We start from the raw sequence: 17353 nt of genomic DNA on the forward strand, positions 1-17353 counted from the left end.
ATTTTTATGATGATGATGATGATTTACAGTCTATTGTATATTTCAAATGTATTTTTGAAATTGTAGCTATGGCAAACTTCTCTGTGATTTCTTTTTCAGGTGTTCTACAATACACAAGTGCACAAGAAGCACGTTGCTATGTGAGCTACATATTGTAGGGAAAAAAGAAAGACAAAAAAGAAATAAACAAAGTTATACAGTGGACTACAGTCTTAAGGTCTTAATGCAGAGATCTTAATAATTTAGATTATTTTATATATAGAAGATACTTAAATGGACTAAAATCCCTTCCTAATTTATAATTAACAGTAGACTAAATACTATTGATGTTTGTATGTTTATAATTATATTGGCCAGTACTTAATCATACATACTTAAGTAGATTAGAAAAGGGCATGACATGACCTCCAAATTAATATATATAACATTACAGGATGCGTTAAAGTCATATTTGAATGAAATACAGGTGACAAGAAGTCAGACATAAACAGCGAAGCCCTTTGCACTAGTGGACAGGTATTAAAACAGGCCTCATCCCACATCACATACTGCCATGCTCATGAATATTATGGTATCGCAGCTGTCCTATACTGACACTTTATTTAATGCAGTATGTAGGTTGGGACACAGCCAGCTCCCTGTATATAAAACTGGCAAGTCATTTCGGTGGACAGATCAACGTTTATTTTCAGTTTTAGTGTGCGGTGCACGCTCAGTTTAAGAAACCTTACAAAAAACCCCAACAGTGGGGGAGAGGAAAAAAAAACAATGTACAAGGGATTATTGTGTGGAGCTCATTCGGTGATGACAAATCACCCAGTGAATGAGAAAATTATTCATTCATTCATTAAGAAGCACAAATGAAACCATAAATGAGGACAAGATTCAATATTATAGCAGTCTACAACCTATTAGAGCCATTAATCCGAACCCTATCTTATAATCATACGCAAAGAAAAACTTCCTTTCTCTCTCGCTTTTCTAACTACTTTTTCTAGTCACTACATAACCGTACAGGCAGTGCCATTTTGTAAGTAAGCCAAGCCAGGGCATTATATTAAATTCTGACCCTCTTGGCAAACACGTCACTGGAAATTAAAACTGCATGGCTTTGTTTATTTCAGATACAAAAGGCAAGAAATAAAATAACAAAAATGAGGCAGAGGCTGAACAGATTGTAAGACCATTTACTGGTAAGAAAAACCATAAAAGAAAAAGAAGAGGGGGAAAAAAGGAACCAGAAGCTGCCACAGGGACCAACCACCACCCACCCAGCTCCCTCCCACAACTCCATTAACTTACACTAACACCTTTTTGCCTTGATATGGGGTTATCAGCATTCTGTCTGACACACTGTTTGCACACATCTGCATACATCAAATGTGTGGTTTGAAATGATTTCTGATTACAGAGAAAAATCACATATTCAACAAGAAAACACAAAAGAGAAGCGAGCAGGGACATAAATAAAAGCTGTCTTGAACTTCATTCCGCCGAACCAGGTCATGTGCTGTAGAGCCGACCCTGATGCCGTCCTGCACCCTGTGGTCTAGTTGAGCTCTTTTAAGGATTAGTCAAGTGGGATATTCAGAATGGTGTAAGGAGAACAAAGCCACTAAAAGAAACACTACAGGTTTCAACCATTAGATAGTATGAAGAAAAGGAGCACTTACTGAATTTGTTTAAACAAAGAGAAAGAACAAATAAGAGACATGCCAGACCCCCCACCCGACCCACCCTAAAACCCCACCCCTTTACTACACCAGCATTAAAGATATCACTCCTGAAAAATGTTAATATTTACACAAATAAAGATACCTAGAGGACAAAAATAAAGTGTGCTTTATCACCACCATTTCATGTTGCGCATCATCAGATTTAAATTACACAGTTAAAAATATTCAGCATTTAAAAAAAAAAAAAAAAAAAAAAAAAAAGGAAGGAAGGAAGGAAGGAAGGAAGAGTGGGGTTTGGGAATAAACTACACTACAGGAATAAAACACTACAAAGTCTATGATAAAGCCTGATGTGTGCTGCTGTGTGATTATGTGGGGCAATAGCTCATCTGTGTGTACATGTTTCATCATAAAGCTCATAGGCTGAATGACCGCATAGAAAAGTTAACAACAAAGGATGCTAGAAAATTGATATGGACCAAAAGAAACTGAGAATATCTATAAGATAATGAACTAGAGGGGAAGACAGCACACACTTTTTTTGGGAATAAACTGGGTAAAAAAAGAAAGGGGGGCGTAAAGATGGGGAGATGTGAGGTGATGCAGCCTAAAAGAAATGTCATTAGTCCTCCAGCACGATCGGCTCACTGGTGCTAGAGGGCAGAACAGGGACAGGAATTGGCCGTGGTGGTAGAGGAAGTTTCACTCTGACGGGGATGTTGGGTTTCCTAGCTGCTCGTCTCATCTCAGCCTGAGAAAGATGCTTCCTCAGGGCCCTGAAACAATCACATACACAATCATTCTTTTACCCAAGCAGCAAATTAAAATGGACACGGTTGACTGAGCATGTGTGTGTGTGTGTGAGAGAGAGTGCGAGAGTGTGTGTGTACGTGTGCGCTGCACTGCTTGAACACACCTGGTTTCTTTAGTAGCCACAAAAACTACTGGATTTGGGGCATCTGCCTGACTAACTCTCTGGCGCTTTATGACTGACTGGGCAGTTGTCCTCATACTGCTCATAAACGGCCTCCCATTGGTGGAGAACGAGTGTCCTCCCCCCTGCTGGAAACAGGGTGAGTATTATCAAAGGCTCAGTGGTGTAGTATGTGTAAGATGTAGAAGATAAACAGAGACAGCCAGAGAGAAGGAGAAAGACAAAAGCAAAGAAAGTGAGAGCTTACACTATCGAAGGGTCTCTTGCCAAGGAGGGCAGTCGCACTGCGCGGTTGGTTGGCCTGGTTACGGTTGATTGGGGTGGGAGCACCTCTAGGAGCTTTGAGTTTAAGGGGAGCCTGGACAGCTGAAGGCCAGAAACACCAACTGAGTACATGGTTCATATTACAAACTCAAAGATGTCTGGTTCATGTATGTCAATGCAAAACTCACCCAATTCTTTTACTATGTTAACGAGAGATGCTCGTGGAACAGTGCGGTTCTTTGTAGCACTTTTTGCCACTTTAGGGAGTCTAATCATACCTAATGGACAGAAAAAACAATATTGTGTAGATAAAATCTTACTGTAAATCTGAACGTTACAAATGTTGCTCTGTGCATTTGGACTAGAAATGGAACTAGTATCCACTGCTCACAATAAAATGATAGAAAGCCTCTACAAAATCAATATGATGTAAATCCATCATGGCTATATCAATATATAATGCAATACCTCTATAGAATTTAGGCCTTTCTAGAAGTGCAGCACACTTTTTGATGTGTACATTGCTCGTCAGTACAGAGACGGAGGTGTGGTGAATGCAGTACACTTACACTCTGCTTTGACAGCGTTGGCGTTGATGGATGCGTAAGGGCGGCGGGCGGCACGCCGTGACTGCAGGATGTCCTGGCACACGCGACGGGCGATGCGGGTTAGCTTGGTGGTCTGCAGAATAAACGTCTGCCGGTTTTTAGCCAAAAGCTTGGCTCTACCAGCGCTATTGGTGAATGGGGACATGCCCTGCACTTCCTGTCGAGTCATGTGACTACGTGAGGGTGCGTCCTATCACAAAGATCAGACGTCACAGTTAGGTAATGGTTCGATGTTGGATTGTGCATAATGTTACAGTAATATCAGTGTATATGGCATACCGAGCCAGCCCTTGTAGCCCCCTCTAACTGAGTGGGTGTCTTCAGCCCACCATATTTCTTCCAGTAGATCCAGCAGGAGGCACAGAGACGACATTGCATGTTAGGAGGACCCCAAGCATACCACTGAGGAGACTGCGCGGCTGTAGCAGACCGGAGAAAATGTCAACTTCCTAATTCAACTAAATGCAGGCACGCATAATAGCACATCTTAAACACATCTGTAAATATGATTAGTGGACATTATTTTAGGTGCATCCAATAGTGAATTCCACTAAATGGCATTTGAGAGCCGAGACATCAGGGTCTCTACGGTCATTAGGTAGTCCTAATTCAAACACTTCTATTCAAAAGTATTTACTAATCGAGATTACACTGGTATGCAAAAGTGACTTTTCAGTACATCTGAAGAATATTTAAAAGGTTTTTAAATTCTAAACACTGAACATTAGTAAAACGGTAATCCAGCCTTAATAAAATATATAGAAATATAATACACTAAATAAGAGTTTAAAAGGAGGAGTTAAGTAAAATTTAAAAAAAAAAAGTTGCATAAGGGGAATTTCAACGGTACTTACTATGGCAGCTCTCGCAGCACAAGCCTTTTTGATATCCCGCAGCTCCGTTCATACCGGGTTTGTTAGTAGGAGCCATGATCTGGTTAGGGTTGGGCTTGGTGCTAGTGATGACAAAATTCCATCCAGTTTTCAAATCAAGATCAAATTCAGATCATATTAAAGAAGCAACATATTCTTGTCTATTCTGAATCAACCAACACTAAAGTGATGAATCTGTAATATATGAAAATTTAATCAAAATAAACTACCTATAAGCAGATGAGAAGAAAAACTTCAAGTTAGATTAAAAGCAAGTTTCATCAATCAAACATCTCGCTACACTCGCTTTACCAAAACAGATGTTGTTTCAGTAAATACTCACTAGGTGGGGATGTAAACCTGTTTCAGTTTGCTGTCTGCTTCTGCTGCCTTCAGTCTTTTCTAAAAACGTAAGAAGCAAAAAACGCATTAAGCTGATAACTGATCCAAAATGGATTCAGTTAATGCAAAACAGAACAGAAGAAGACAGTCATAAAAAAGCAAACAATACTGAAGGCTCACCTGCTGGATGTAACGGTCTGTGGTTTTCCACATGTAATAGAATTGAACAACACTGGCCAAAGACTTCCAAGGCAACTAGGAAAACAAAAGGAATGAATAACAGGCAACACTAGAAAAGCATTCCTCCGTACCAATGGAAATCGCTTTCAGAATTTCCGGTGCCGTATCAAGACGGCAGAGACAAACATATAGGAGCTTGTGAACTCACAAAGTCCTGGCGAATGTCGTTAAAGTCCTTTCCGTATTTTTCCAGTGCTTCCTCGAACAACATGGCTTCTGAGGCGCTCCACTCTTCCATCTCGTCGCGGCAGAGCACAGGGCCGCCCTGCGGCACCAGTGTGGACATGGCCTTGGCCAAGTCATAACCATTCTTCTGCAGTGTGTCCATGGCATGGAACTGGGAAGCAAAAAACATGACTTATGTGCTGAATGAAAAACACCTGCATGAAAGGTTTCAATAAAAGGCACATGCGTGTATAGCACATTCGTGTGTATGTGTATGCATGCATGTCCTCTCACCAGGGTTATGTCTCTGGATGCAGCTGCTGCACTCATGTGAAGACTTGGCTGGCGGATGGAGCTACTGCAATCTAAGGCACGGGCAAATGTCCCCACAGCCCTGCAAAGATAATACCATTCGTAAATAATATCTTTACAAGTACCTAATGTAGTATGGCAGAAACAGTGCAGTTTGCACAGCCCTATTTCAATACTTGACAGGGAATCAATGAAACAAATACTTTACACGTTGTGGTTAAGAGTGAATTTACTGCTGTGATACACACCAGGCCTTAATATGGTCACCCCAAAAAAAACTTCCCTTTTTAATCTCAAATCGCTTGAAACAAATCAACACAATACGTAGTATGCAAACAAAAAGCCAGTTACTAAATGAGAAACCGGCTTGGTCTAACTAGAACGCTACAAACACTGTACTCATCAATACAATCTTCTGTACTACACTCTGAAGCAGCAATGTTCAGTGTGTTTCAGAACACAACATTCAACAATAATATGTACTGAAGCGCCATTAAAACCTTTCGTTTTTAACGCAAAATGGGTCACATTTTAATTCTCTCTTTACTGCTTCATTCATTCGAATTTATTTGTGTAGCGCTTTTAACAATGGACATCGTCTCAAAGCAGCTTTACAGAAAAATATAAAACAAAAGGTTAATATAGAGATTAATATAATACAAAAAATTCAAGATTAATATTAGATATATTGAAGCGTGTTTGTATTTATCCACAATGAGCAAGTCTGAGGTGACTTTAGTTGTCCTCAAAGACCAATTAACCCTAACAACTTTAATATTTTTTAATCATGGAATGTACTAGATTGAGGAATTTCTGAGCTTCGGCCATGTTCTCTGTGGTAACAAGCAAGTTGTGAACAGATGGTGGGTGTGAATGCTGTGACTCACCGGGCCACCACCAGAAACTGATCTATCTGAGAGTCCTTCAGCTGGTTATCTGGATCCCATACCTTCGTCTCCAGTTTTTCTTGTACTCGATTGTCCGAGTCCCCTTTAATCAGGCAGTAACAAGTGTGTCAGGATATGCTTGGCTACAATAATAGGTTACAGCTAAACTTATCAATTCGACAGAATTTACGTCTTACCTTCTGGTAATTTGTCAGGTATCTCAGCTTGATATTTGGAGCCCACTCTGATCTCACCCTGGTCAGCAAGCAGGGTTTTCTGAACCGGGTCAAACACCAACGAGTAGAAGAAACAGTCCTGCAGAGTACAAAACCACATACAGATTAGTGGGTGACGCAGGAGTGGATTTTCAAACCTCTCCCGTCCCACTCCCAAAAAAAAATTCCCATCCCATCCCAATCCCGCAAAAAAATACTGGGGAAAATCCCGTCCCATCCCAATACCAGAAGAATAACTCCCATTCCCTCCCACTCCCGTGACCCGCGGGAATCCCGAAAAAATGTCAGCCTCTAGAAGTGATCCCGACAAAGTCATTTTTTCCCCCAAGAGTAGTCGTTGCAGTGTGAGTTTCGGGTTCGACTCCATTTTTAATTTCCGCGGCTTCTAGAGAGCGCATGGGGAAGACACCTTCTCTTATATTATTGGTGGTTGGCATACATAACTGCCACCAACTGTCACGGGTGTGTGGAGCACGTCATTCATTTAACCAGCCATACCAAAGCAAACAGATTATATTTTTATTTATATCAAAGGTATGTTTGTGTATTCCCAGTCCCACCCACTCCCGCTGGGACCATTTTTTTCCTGTCCTGTTCCAGTCACGTGATTAATATTGATTTTGTTTCCCATCCCACGGGATTCCTGTGACCCGCGGAAATCCCGAAAAAATGCCAGCCTCTAATACAGATCCATTAAACTAATTGCTAATCATGGTACAATGCTAGTCAGATTCCCACATTGTTAATAATTATATTTTAAAAAAAGCAGGTAAGCAAAAAAGCTTACTTCTCTCTCCAAGTAGCTTGTTAAAACATCAGTTTCATTCAGCAGTGTGACGTTACACTTCCCTCTGTGGAGAAAAACAAATACAAGTCAGACCCCCTTGAACCCCGCCTTTTTTTTTTTTACATTTTCACACACACTTAAAATTTTGTAGACACCTGAGGACTGTGATCTCCATATGAGGGTCTTCATTAAACTGTTGTCACATAAATAAATATATAAAATTTATTTATAAAAGTCCAAAATATCTCTAGATGTTGTAGCATGAAAACTTAGGCTAAGGGGTGCAAGTGTTCAGTCAGGACAACATCCTTGTCCATAAAGCCAACTCCGGGACATGGTTTGTTGTAGAAGAACCTGAGTGTACTGCACAGAGTCCTGACCTCAATCCCACTGAACACTTAAAACGAACTGGATCACTGACTGCACCGCTGGCTTCCTCACACAATGTTCTGAATAAACAAATCCCCACAGGCACACTCCAAAGTCTAGTTGGAAAGCCTTTTAGAAGAGTAAAGGCTATAATAACAGCAAAGAGGGGACTAAATGTCTATTTATTGCCTTTGCAATAAGATGTTCAACAAGCACATACGAGTGTAATTCTCAAGTGTCCACATACTTTTGACCACTTAAGTGTAGATATAACGTAAACAAAGATGAGTTCAGAAATTAAGGCTGACTTTTGGTATACAAAGCACAAACTACTTTAACATAAACAAGAAATACGACTTGTTCAGTGCATGAAGAAATCACCGAGCTTGTTGCATGTGTGAAAAAGACAGACTTGTACCGTATGTGTGTGGCAGGAAGAGACTCAAACTGCCGGGACAGGAACAGTTCTCTGTGTTTAAGCTGGTGTTTCTGTTGATCAGTGACTGGTGGCTGCTTAGACTCCTCCTCAAAATCTCCTGGGGATGCAAAAAAAAAAACAAAAAAAAACTCACATTTATCAGTTCGTGTTCCTACTCTTGTTGCTCTTACTACTTTAATTGAGCATGGCCTATGACTTTCATTTCTTTTTAAAGCCATTTTAAAAATTTGGAGAAAGTTAAATAATCAACTCTAACAACAAAGCATTGGTTATATGCGAGTATTTACTTCCATGAAGACTTCCTGTTACAAACTCACACAGGGTTGGTTTAAAACTGATGCAGAACAGCGACAAAAATATCAAGCCATTTTTAATAGTTTCACGCTACAATATTTACTCTTTAGTTCTCAGAAGCCACACGATTTCTCATTTTCTGAGCAGATGCTTGATTGAGGTGAGACCTGTCAGGAGTATCAGAGGATGTGACTGGACTCCGCCCCTGCAGTGAGACTAAGGAAACCCTGTCAGTGAATGGGTGGGATATCAGACCACACCCCCTTCTATAAGGGCCTCCTGCCACTCCAGTGTCCCCACCCCCTCAGCCAGTCAGACCCTGCCAATTTTCCTGGGAAACCCTGTGCATCGAACCTGAGGCGCCCATCCCCCACTAACACACACATACACTCTTGTATATATGTTTGTGTGTGTGTGCGCATGTGTGTGTGCATATCTATGTTTCTCTCTCTGTCTTTACATTATACATATATATATATATATTTATATGTATGTACGTATGTATATATGTATGTATTTATGTATATGTGTGTGTGTGTGTAAGCGCTCTCGGTCATACCAGGACACTAATCACTCGCAGACAGGACAAAGACACGAAGGAGCCAGCATTAACCCATTCTATGCCAGGGCCTTGCATGTGACATGAAGGCTCTTTTGTTCAGTGTGCAGCACCGGGACTGTGGGTTCAAGGCCAAGGGAGGACACATTTAAGAGCCCAGACAGTGTGCTTGAGTGGTTGTGCTAGCATTAGGTGGAGGGGGTTGGGTAAGGGGTCGCGTTCTTAAGGATGATGAACATAAGAAAGGAAACGAAGAAGTGGTGGGCTTGAATATCAGCATATTATACCAAATGGACAGCTCCTAGTACATGTCTGAAAAGGTTAAACGCGTACCAGGAGCCGATCACTCAGCCCACATGCAGATAAAGTCTGGTACACATGGGGCCACATATATTTGTAGTGTGAATGGCAATGTGGCCTAAAGCATTAACATCACACCTGGTTTTAACTCTATTTTATATATACTCTGTCCAACCTGGCTGGACCAATAATTATCAATTTCTATTCTTTTTTTTTTTTAACCTCACTTTCCATATCAAAAATGCAGAGATCAAAAGTTAAGATAACTGCAGCATAAGCTCTCTCTCTTTTTGTGTTAGGTCTATTAAAGTACACGCTAATTGCCAGATGATCATGAATAAAACTTGACTGGTCTGAGTTTTTGATGGTTAATTTAAGATATTACATCAGGTAGCTAAGTAAAAAATGGTTGGTTTGGCAACCCTGTTACTGATTGGATCTATCTGTGACCGGATCACCTGAGAAGGGTTTTAATACAAAGTCAGAACAGGACCTTAAAACCTTACAACAATCAGCCTGATGCTATTAGCAAAGATGTGACCACAAACAGTTTAATAAACAAAAATACCAGCAGTTCTGTGTAGATTTTGTTTTACTATTGTTGTACCCTCATTGCTCATCCTTTGCAGCTTTCATTAGTAATGAGACAGAATTGCTGTTGCTGGTAGACCGGACAATGAGCCAGAACAAAGCGCTGTTGGTTGATTAACATGTTCATGAACGACTGGCCATAGTTTTATTATAGACATCTTACAACGATTTCTTGTTCATAAAACCTAATGATTTATGTTTTGTGTGCATGTTTTACACTTAGGTGTGTAAACAATAACGTAGCAGCCACAACAGATTGGGGGGGGTTCAGTTTGCATAATCTATGCCAATTTTTTATGCACATTTAAATGAGGCTCAACGGCTGTCCTTCACCCAGACACTTTGATCCTAAACAACTTCAACTTGGGACAGTATTTATTGACACAATCTAAGCACACAGCTCAGCATTTACGTTTCTTGCTCAATGGACCAGCAAATGGTTCTTTCAGTCTTGGGATTAAAATTAGAATCCAACCACTGAGCCCATCACATTCTCATGAACAGCTGGCAATAGCATTAAGAATAATACCGTTGATTTGTCGATCATTCAAAAGATCTCTTACGAAGTTACATGCTGTGTATTACTCAGACAATTATGAAATGCAAATGCCAAATTCTGACTACATTTCCCTATTAGGTTCAAACACACAAGGCTCTCGTCCTGAACAGTGATAATCAGCTGCCAAAAGAGTGTCAGCAGTGGTGCCAACATGGTGTCAGTAAGCATGCTCTCAGTCACAGAATGTTACTTCAAAGCCCCTTTCGAACCTGTGCTGTTGCTTGGCAATTAAACAACAAATGATTAGAAAGAGGTTACGGGTGAACATGAGACGGAGCGGATAATGCAGCAAGCCTGAGGCGGCAAACTATCGAGGCAGAACCAGGAAATTATTGGGAGGCCTGAAGTGTGAACAGAAAAAAGTGTGGACATTGCTATCTAAAGCTCAAGCCAAGATTCAGAACCAAATGTAGATGTAGATGCTATATAAAGAGCAAAGCAGCTTTGTAACCACTATAGCTTAAGCAAGATTTCCAGTATTGAAACGTTGACTTTTTTTTCAAAAGGGGGACACTAAAGGCATGAGTGAGCTGCCAAACTCTGTGAACATTAATATGCAGCAACTCTAAACAAATGAACAAAGTTAGGCTACTCTAACTGAGAGGAGTAAGGTTTCTGTGTTAGGTGATTAAAGCAAATGAATGACACATTTCTGAGCAAAACATGCAGAGTGGATGTAATGAAAGTGTATTTAATAAAGGACAAGAAATGTTGCGAACTTACTCGCATTGCTATCAGCCAGAGTGTTGAGATTGCTTGATATATCTCTCCTCCTGAAGAGACACACGACCTTGGCTTCAACGTTTCCATTGGCCGTCTGGAAAAGATAATTGATGGGCAAAGGTCAGACCAAGTCTACCACTCGTCCAACAACACATGGGCTTCTGTCCTGACCAAATGCTCTTACTGCTTTTCAAAGAGCTGGATTGTTTCAGAAAAAGGTAACACAAATAGTGTCAATGACACAAATACAAAAAAATTAAAATAAATACAAATAAAAAAAATATACATGAAACAAACTAAAACTACAAGTCACACCACACTGAGACTATTTTAAGAAATTTTGCATGGTTCCACAAACACAAACAAACCCACTGGAATTTAGTACCAGCAATGATTAAAAAATTCAAGCAAAAATAGTTTTTTTGAACAAAATTTCAAACAAAGAAGAGATTTATTTTAATTGTATTAGAAATAAAATACGCAATGCAAATAAGATCGCTTAAACCATTAGGAACGTTTTAAATTAAAATATACACAGTCTGTCTAAGGTCCAGATCATCCTTTACGGTATAAGAGCTGTGTAGAGCAGGATCCTCAGCTCACTAGCACAAACAGCTCAGCATGCTGTGTAACAACTATGCACTACTGACATGCTATACTTCAACACACTTAATAAAAAAAGACAAAAAAATAAAGTACACACGCCACTTTACCTTGTTTAGTTCTTCTATTCGACGGATCAGGTAGGGATTACTGGATGAGTTCTCGAAGTACACGTAATCTGTAGAAGAAAATATAAGCAATATAACGAGAGCATTTCAAGTACTGTACCCTGAGTTCTTAAACTACAAATATTAATAACAGTTTCAAAGCCGAAAGCTTCTTGAATTGACTTTAGCACAACCATGCAAATATTCTTGTTATGCAGCAGAGATTAGCAACGTTTTTAAATGCCGCTTAAACGTATTGAACGTTCTTTTCAGCAAACTGCTTTCAGAAGCAGTCTAACTGGTACACTTTATTGACAATCATTAACAAGCATTTAGGTTTTCTGTATATTCATATGGATCACACACAAGTAATGAAGCTGGTGACCCAAAACACACACACCAAAACATTACAGTACTTCAGTGTGCTGAAAAAGGAAATAAGTAAAGGACTGCTGTCTGAGTAATGCTACATACAGCAACAACGTGACCAGTAACCACTCATCCTCAATGAGGTGGTGACTTCCAGTGACATGAGCAGTAGCGACTGTTGGGGAATAGATGTAGCTGCGTACAATAACGTGACAAAAGAGAAAATGTTATGCAAATAAGGAGAAAATTAGTGCAGCGAATATTGATGGGACTGAAGACAATAGAGCGTATGGGACCCTTTAAAAGGTGCACGCACTGCATCTCATTCCTCCCATATGAGAATGTAAGAAAACGGACTTGTAAAGCTAGTTGTGCCACCTTCTGATAAATGTTACTGCAACGGCAACCAGTAGTAGGAATGACTACTGTTGACGTCATAATATAGTGACTGAGACTGTATAGGTGGATGTAAAAAGAGTGCATAACTAAGGCACATAGGGGGCTGGCTGTACTTGTAAAAAGAGAAGAGAACATTTCCCAGTGTAATAAAGGTCCTAACCTTGCAGTTAAGTCAGGTAATACATAATAAATGCAACTATTAATTAAACACAAGATTAATCTCAGTCAAAAAAAATCTCAGCTTTTAACTGCATGAAGAGCAGAACGGCGCTGTAGAGAATCAGGGCGAACGACAAAAACAAAACCTGACAGTACAGATTTTTTTGCGGATCTGTCCAATTTGATAGATAGTTAATTTCCCATTTGTAACCCGTATCTGACTTTAATTAGAACACATCTGTAATCTGTCTCTTGAAGGTGCATGTTGATTTCTTGGGCAGTTGTTTCACTACACTGTGCACTTTTCTCCATTAACAACATCAACCACATTATCATCTCTTTCACAGAGGAGCACACTATAGTGACAGTCTCTTGTTCTTCAGTGATCAGTGACATCCTGAGAAATGACAGAGATGCATATCTATATTCATACAGTTGTTACTGCTTCAGAAGGCTCATTTAGAACAAAAATGATTCCAAAACCCAACACCGCCAGACTGTTAGATCAGTGACGACCGCTCCAATTTGGACAGGGTTTTGCAGGATCCGACCCTGTTACAGATTTTGATCCTTTCCCTCAGCTGAAGCTCACACGTCCTTGGAACTGCATGGAGCAGGTATTATTACTGCTTTGTCAAACATAACTCCTCACTTTCATCACACACAGTGACTGCTGAAAAGCTTTGTTAGGAGCCTGTAGCTACACTGCCATGCTGTGGCCACAAAGCTGAAAAATCGAACATCAAATATAAGGAACATTTTCATGCATGTGTTTGTAGCAAAGAAGGTGCCTCAAAGTCAATATACAGCCTACATTAAACTTGATAAAGTGCTGCAGTGTCAACATAGTAATGCATGCAACCACCTTTATAACTTTACTTTATACCTATGATTGTGATATTTCCCTTATAGTACAGTTTATGGTGTATAACCCTCTTGATTGTTTTTGTTTGTTACGATTGTTGGTAACATTGCAGGAAAGACGATCACACACGGATGTATCATTAATGAAAAATAACTTCTTGTCCAGGCCATTTTTAAAACAGTATTTGATCTCATGGTCACTTCCCAAAATACTGCAAGCTGATTTGTTGAACAGCTCGAGTAGCTGTGAGCATTTTGTTTTGCATGTTAATCTATATTGATCGGAACAAATCCTTACATCCTACTTCTGACATTTGCTTCTCGAATAAAAATAAAGTACAAAAATAATTGATGCTTAAACAACATTTTGCTGGCTGGATTTGTCCAATAAAAAAATGTAACAGTAACAAGCAAACACTGCTCAAAAATTAGGTAAGGCTGATAGACGTTATATATTAAGCAGCACAATGTCAAACATGTACCTCACACGCTGCGACAATCCTTACATATTATTTACAAGCAATGTTTTTAATTAATATTCAATATTAGTAGCTAATTAAACAGTATTATGCATCACATCAGCTTTGATTGGTGTTTCTTTTCAAACAGCACCTACAACCCTAAATACTGTAAATGTGCATGTAAGGGTTGGCACTACCCCGTCTCACGTGTGTTAGGATGCTCGGGGAGAACGAGCACTCGGGTGACATAAGAAGCGGCTCGTACAACAGGGTATGCAGTCAGTCTCAGTCTGCGTGGCACAAGATTTACTTTGCAACACATCTGGCTTGAGACTCATGATGAGCTTCAAACAGGACATAACATACAGCTGGCAGCCCTGAGCTGTAACACACATATCTGTGAAGCTCAAGTCACAGAGGAAGGAGAGAGGAAGCAGGCAGAAGTGACTTAAGTGCGAGAGGTTCAACTCCATTCAAACTTATGCCTACGTTTATTTTCAATCCTGACCCAAATACGTAGATACCAACATTCAGTCATCCACGCTGAGTTTTCCTTTCATAACAGAGCATGAATGAAGTTTTCAAATCCTCATGAATGAAAGAGCAGCTGGTTTGATTAAGCTCCTCATGGAGCTTTCCTACAACTGTAACAAAACCACCATCGTATCTTCTTCCTCGTTGAATACAGGAGGGAACGGTGGCTTTTTACAGTGAAGGAGGATCGTTGCAGATGGAGAAAGCAACCTCAACCTTTAACACAGCAGACTAATCATAGAGCTGAATAAACTCCATCACACACCGCACGACTCCTTACACCGATCTTACCCTGGGCTTCTCTAATCTCTGTATTCAGGACACAAGATTCTGTCAGAAAGAAAGCATTTGACATTAACTCTCCGGTGTAAGTAAGCAAACCTGCAGCCTGTTTGGAGAAGAGAAGAAGAGATTTTGAAGGCTGTCAACAACTTCATCAGCTCCCACAGGACCAGCAGCACAACACACGTCTCATCACGTCTCATCAATCACTGAGAACCTTTCCTCAGTTAGGATCGTCCACATTTCTGCCCTTTGGTCTTTTTTTTTTAAAACAAATCACTCATCATTAAAAACAAACCAGGTTTCGGAATATCCAGAATAACAGCAAGAGGCATAATCCTACAGTCTAAATCTGAGTTTATACACATAGTAGAGATCATATAACACTGTGCAAAGCTAACAAAATACTAACCGAAAAGAATCGACACACTAACTAACGTGTGAATCAAACACTTCACGTTTCTCTCACGTCTCTCTCACTCGATTCCGTTTACTCTCTCGTTCAGCTAATTGGCTAATTGTGATCTTCTTGCAGACGATGGCTACAGAAAAGTAAAAACCTCCCGCTCGTTTGACCCAGTAAAAGTAAACGAGAGTCTCAGAAACGCAGAGAAAACCGTTTAACGTCTTCACAAACTTCAGTTCGGCTGTCTGCAAAACTTTTACGTGTTATTCCAGCAGCCTGCTTTAGCCGCAGCTAAACATGCTAATAACTAAGCCGGCCATTGTAGAGAAGGCGGAAATACAACATGCTAGCTAAGATACCCATCAACTGACAAAACGCGCTAACAGGCTAGTTAGCATTTAGGCTAACGAATCCTACAGTTAACTATTAATCAGCCAGCCTGGTCGCGCTAGCCGCATTAGCCTGGTACAGAAAAGCTACATTTCTACAGGCGCTTATATGAAATCACTCACCCCCGACGCGGTACATGTTGGCCGCCATTCTCTCTCTCTCTCTCTCTCTCTCTCTCTCTCTCTCTCACTCTCTCGCCTCCACGCGAACGGCTTCCCTTCTTGCGTGATTAAACACCCAGCGGATGTCGGTGTATCGTCGCGCTCCGCTGTGTAGAGACAAAGCCGGGACCGGCACACGGCAGCGCGAGCTGTGGCGGCGCCGAAAAGTTTCAACTTTCCGTTACAGCGCGCATACAGGACGTTTCAAACGCGTCTCTTTGTGTCGGTCCGTTAATGAAGTCCCTCCAAAGTCCGAGTCACTCACGGGTTTACACATACACACACACGCGCGCGCGCATGTACGCGAGGTCCTCGGCAGCCAGCCTGTATGTCTCACGCCACTCTTCCTCCCATCCTCCGCTCCAGCTTCATCCTCCTCTTCCTCACCAACCAACCCTCCCCCCTCCTCCTCGGCGCCAACGTCATCTTCGGAATCCCTACGTCACGCGCGGGAGTTCGTCTAACGCGCACGAGCGATATTCGGAGCAGACAGAAAGTCAACATGGGCTCGAGCTCCCGGTCTACACTGTGTGTGAGATGGTGTAACTGGGTGCTATAAGTGTGCTAATTTCTCCACACAAAAAAAGCAATTATTATTTTTTTGTAATAGGCTTTAATATACTTTCTCTATCTAAGTAACTAACTATAGAAATAAAAAAATAAATAGAAAACAGACACACACACACACACACACACACACACACACACACAAACACACACATATATATATATATATATATATATATATATATATATATATATATATATATACACGTATATATACGTATATATTTATTTATTTTTAATAGATAATTATAATGTGTATATATAATAAATATCTATTTGGCAGTCAAGATGGCAGTCAGATACAACTATGTGGACTGGCAAGAAAACCAACAGAGGAGTACACAGTAAATGGCTACTTAAATATGGTATTTATATGCTATAAGCTATTCAGGTGAATATATCAGACATAGAGTTATGGAACAATGTCACAGTGGCCATCGGCCATCCTCTTGAAATGAAGACAGAATGATATATAAATATCTATTTATTTTATATATATATATATATATATATATATATATATATATATATATATATATATATATATATATATATATATATATATAAACGTATACGTACAGTATATATATATGTATGAGATTCAATTTAGAGATGGCATTGAACCCTCAACACTGGAAGTGTTGTAATCATAATCATTAAACAATAAGCAAGTGTGCACCCTGTTTTTATGTGCAAATCTTTATCTATTGTATTTTTGTCATCCTTATTTTTCTTTCTTTTTCTAACCTTATGTTTTCTGTCATCAGATTTCAGTTGCAATTAAAAATATAATTATCCATCAATTTTATGCACATGTGGTTGGTGTTAAACAGTGTAATGTTTTCAGTATTTTCAGGATCTGAATACATCTTCACAAACGTCTGTATTTATTTG

The 17353-nt window shown here is 40.0% G+C and overlaps 1 protein-coding gene across 3 annotated transcripts; it reads right to left on the reverse strand.

Moving 5' to 3' along the window:
- Positions 1–661: 661 nt before the first annotated feature.
- Positions 662–16281, reverse strand: mta2 (metastasis associated 1 family, member 2). 3 transcript variants are annotated; one of them, XM_060874264.1, is made up of 18 exons: positions 15854–16279; positions 11871–11938; positions 11158–11251; positions 8111–8228; positions 7324–7387; positions 6498–6615; positions 6301–6403; positions 5396–5495; positions 5085–5273; positions 4877–4951; positions 4698–4756; positions 4337–4437; positions 3762–3901; positions 3444–3672; positions 3063–3152; positions 2858–2976; positions 2593–2738; positions 662–2452 (listed from the first exon to the last, which is right to left on the reverse strand). In XM_060874264.1, the coding sequence occupies exons 1-18, from the start codon at positions 15879–15881 to the stop codon at positions 2299–2301; spliced, it is 1995 nt and encodes a 664-aa protein (XP_060730247.1). In that variant the 5' UTR covers positions 15882–16279; the 3' UTR covers positions 662–2298. The 3 variants fall into 3 exon arrangements, with proteins under 3 accessions (XP_060730247.1, XP_060730249.1, XP_060730250.1); XM_060874266.1 differs by having other exon boundaries at positions 2593–2735; positions 15854–16277; XM_060874267.1 differs by lacking the exons at positions 2593–2738; positions 2858–2976; positions 3063–3152 and having other exon boundaries at positions 2313–2452; positions 15854–16281.
- Between the last annotated feature and the right edge of the window lie 1072 nt (positions 16282–17353).

Source organism: Tachysurus vachellii, chromosome 7, assembly GCF_030014155.1.
Source record: "Tachysurus vachellii isolate PV-2020 chromosome 7, HZAU_Pvac_v1, whole genome shotgun sequence".
Lineage (NCBI taxonomy): Eukaryota > Metazoa > Chordata > Actinopteri > Siluriformes > Bagridae > Tachysurus > Tachysurus vachellii.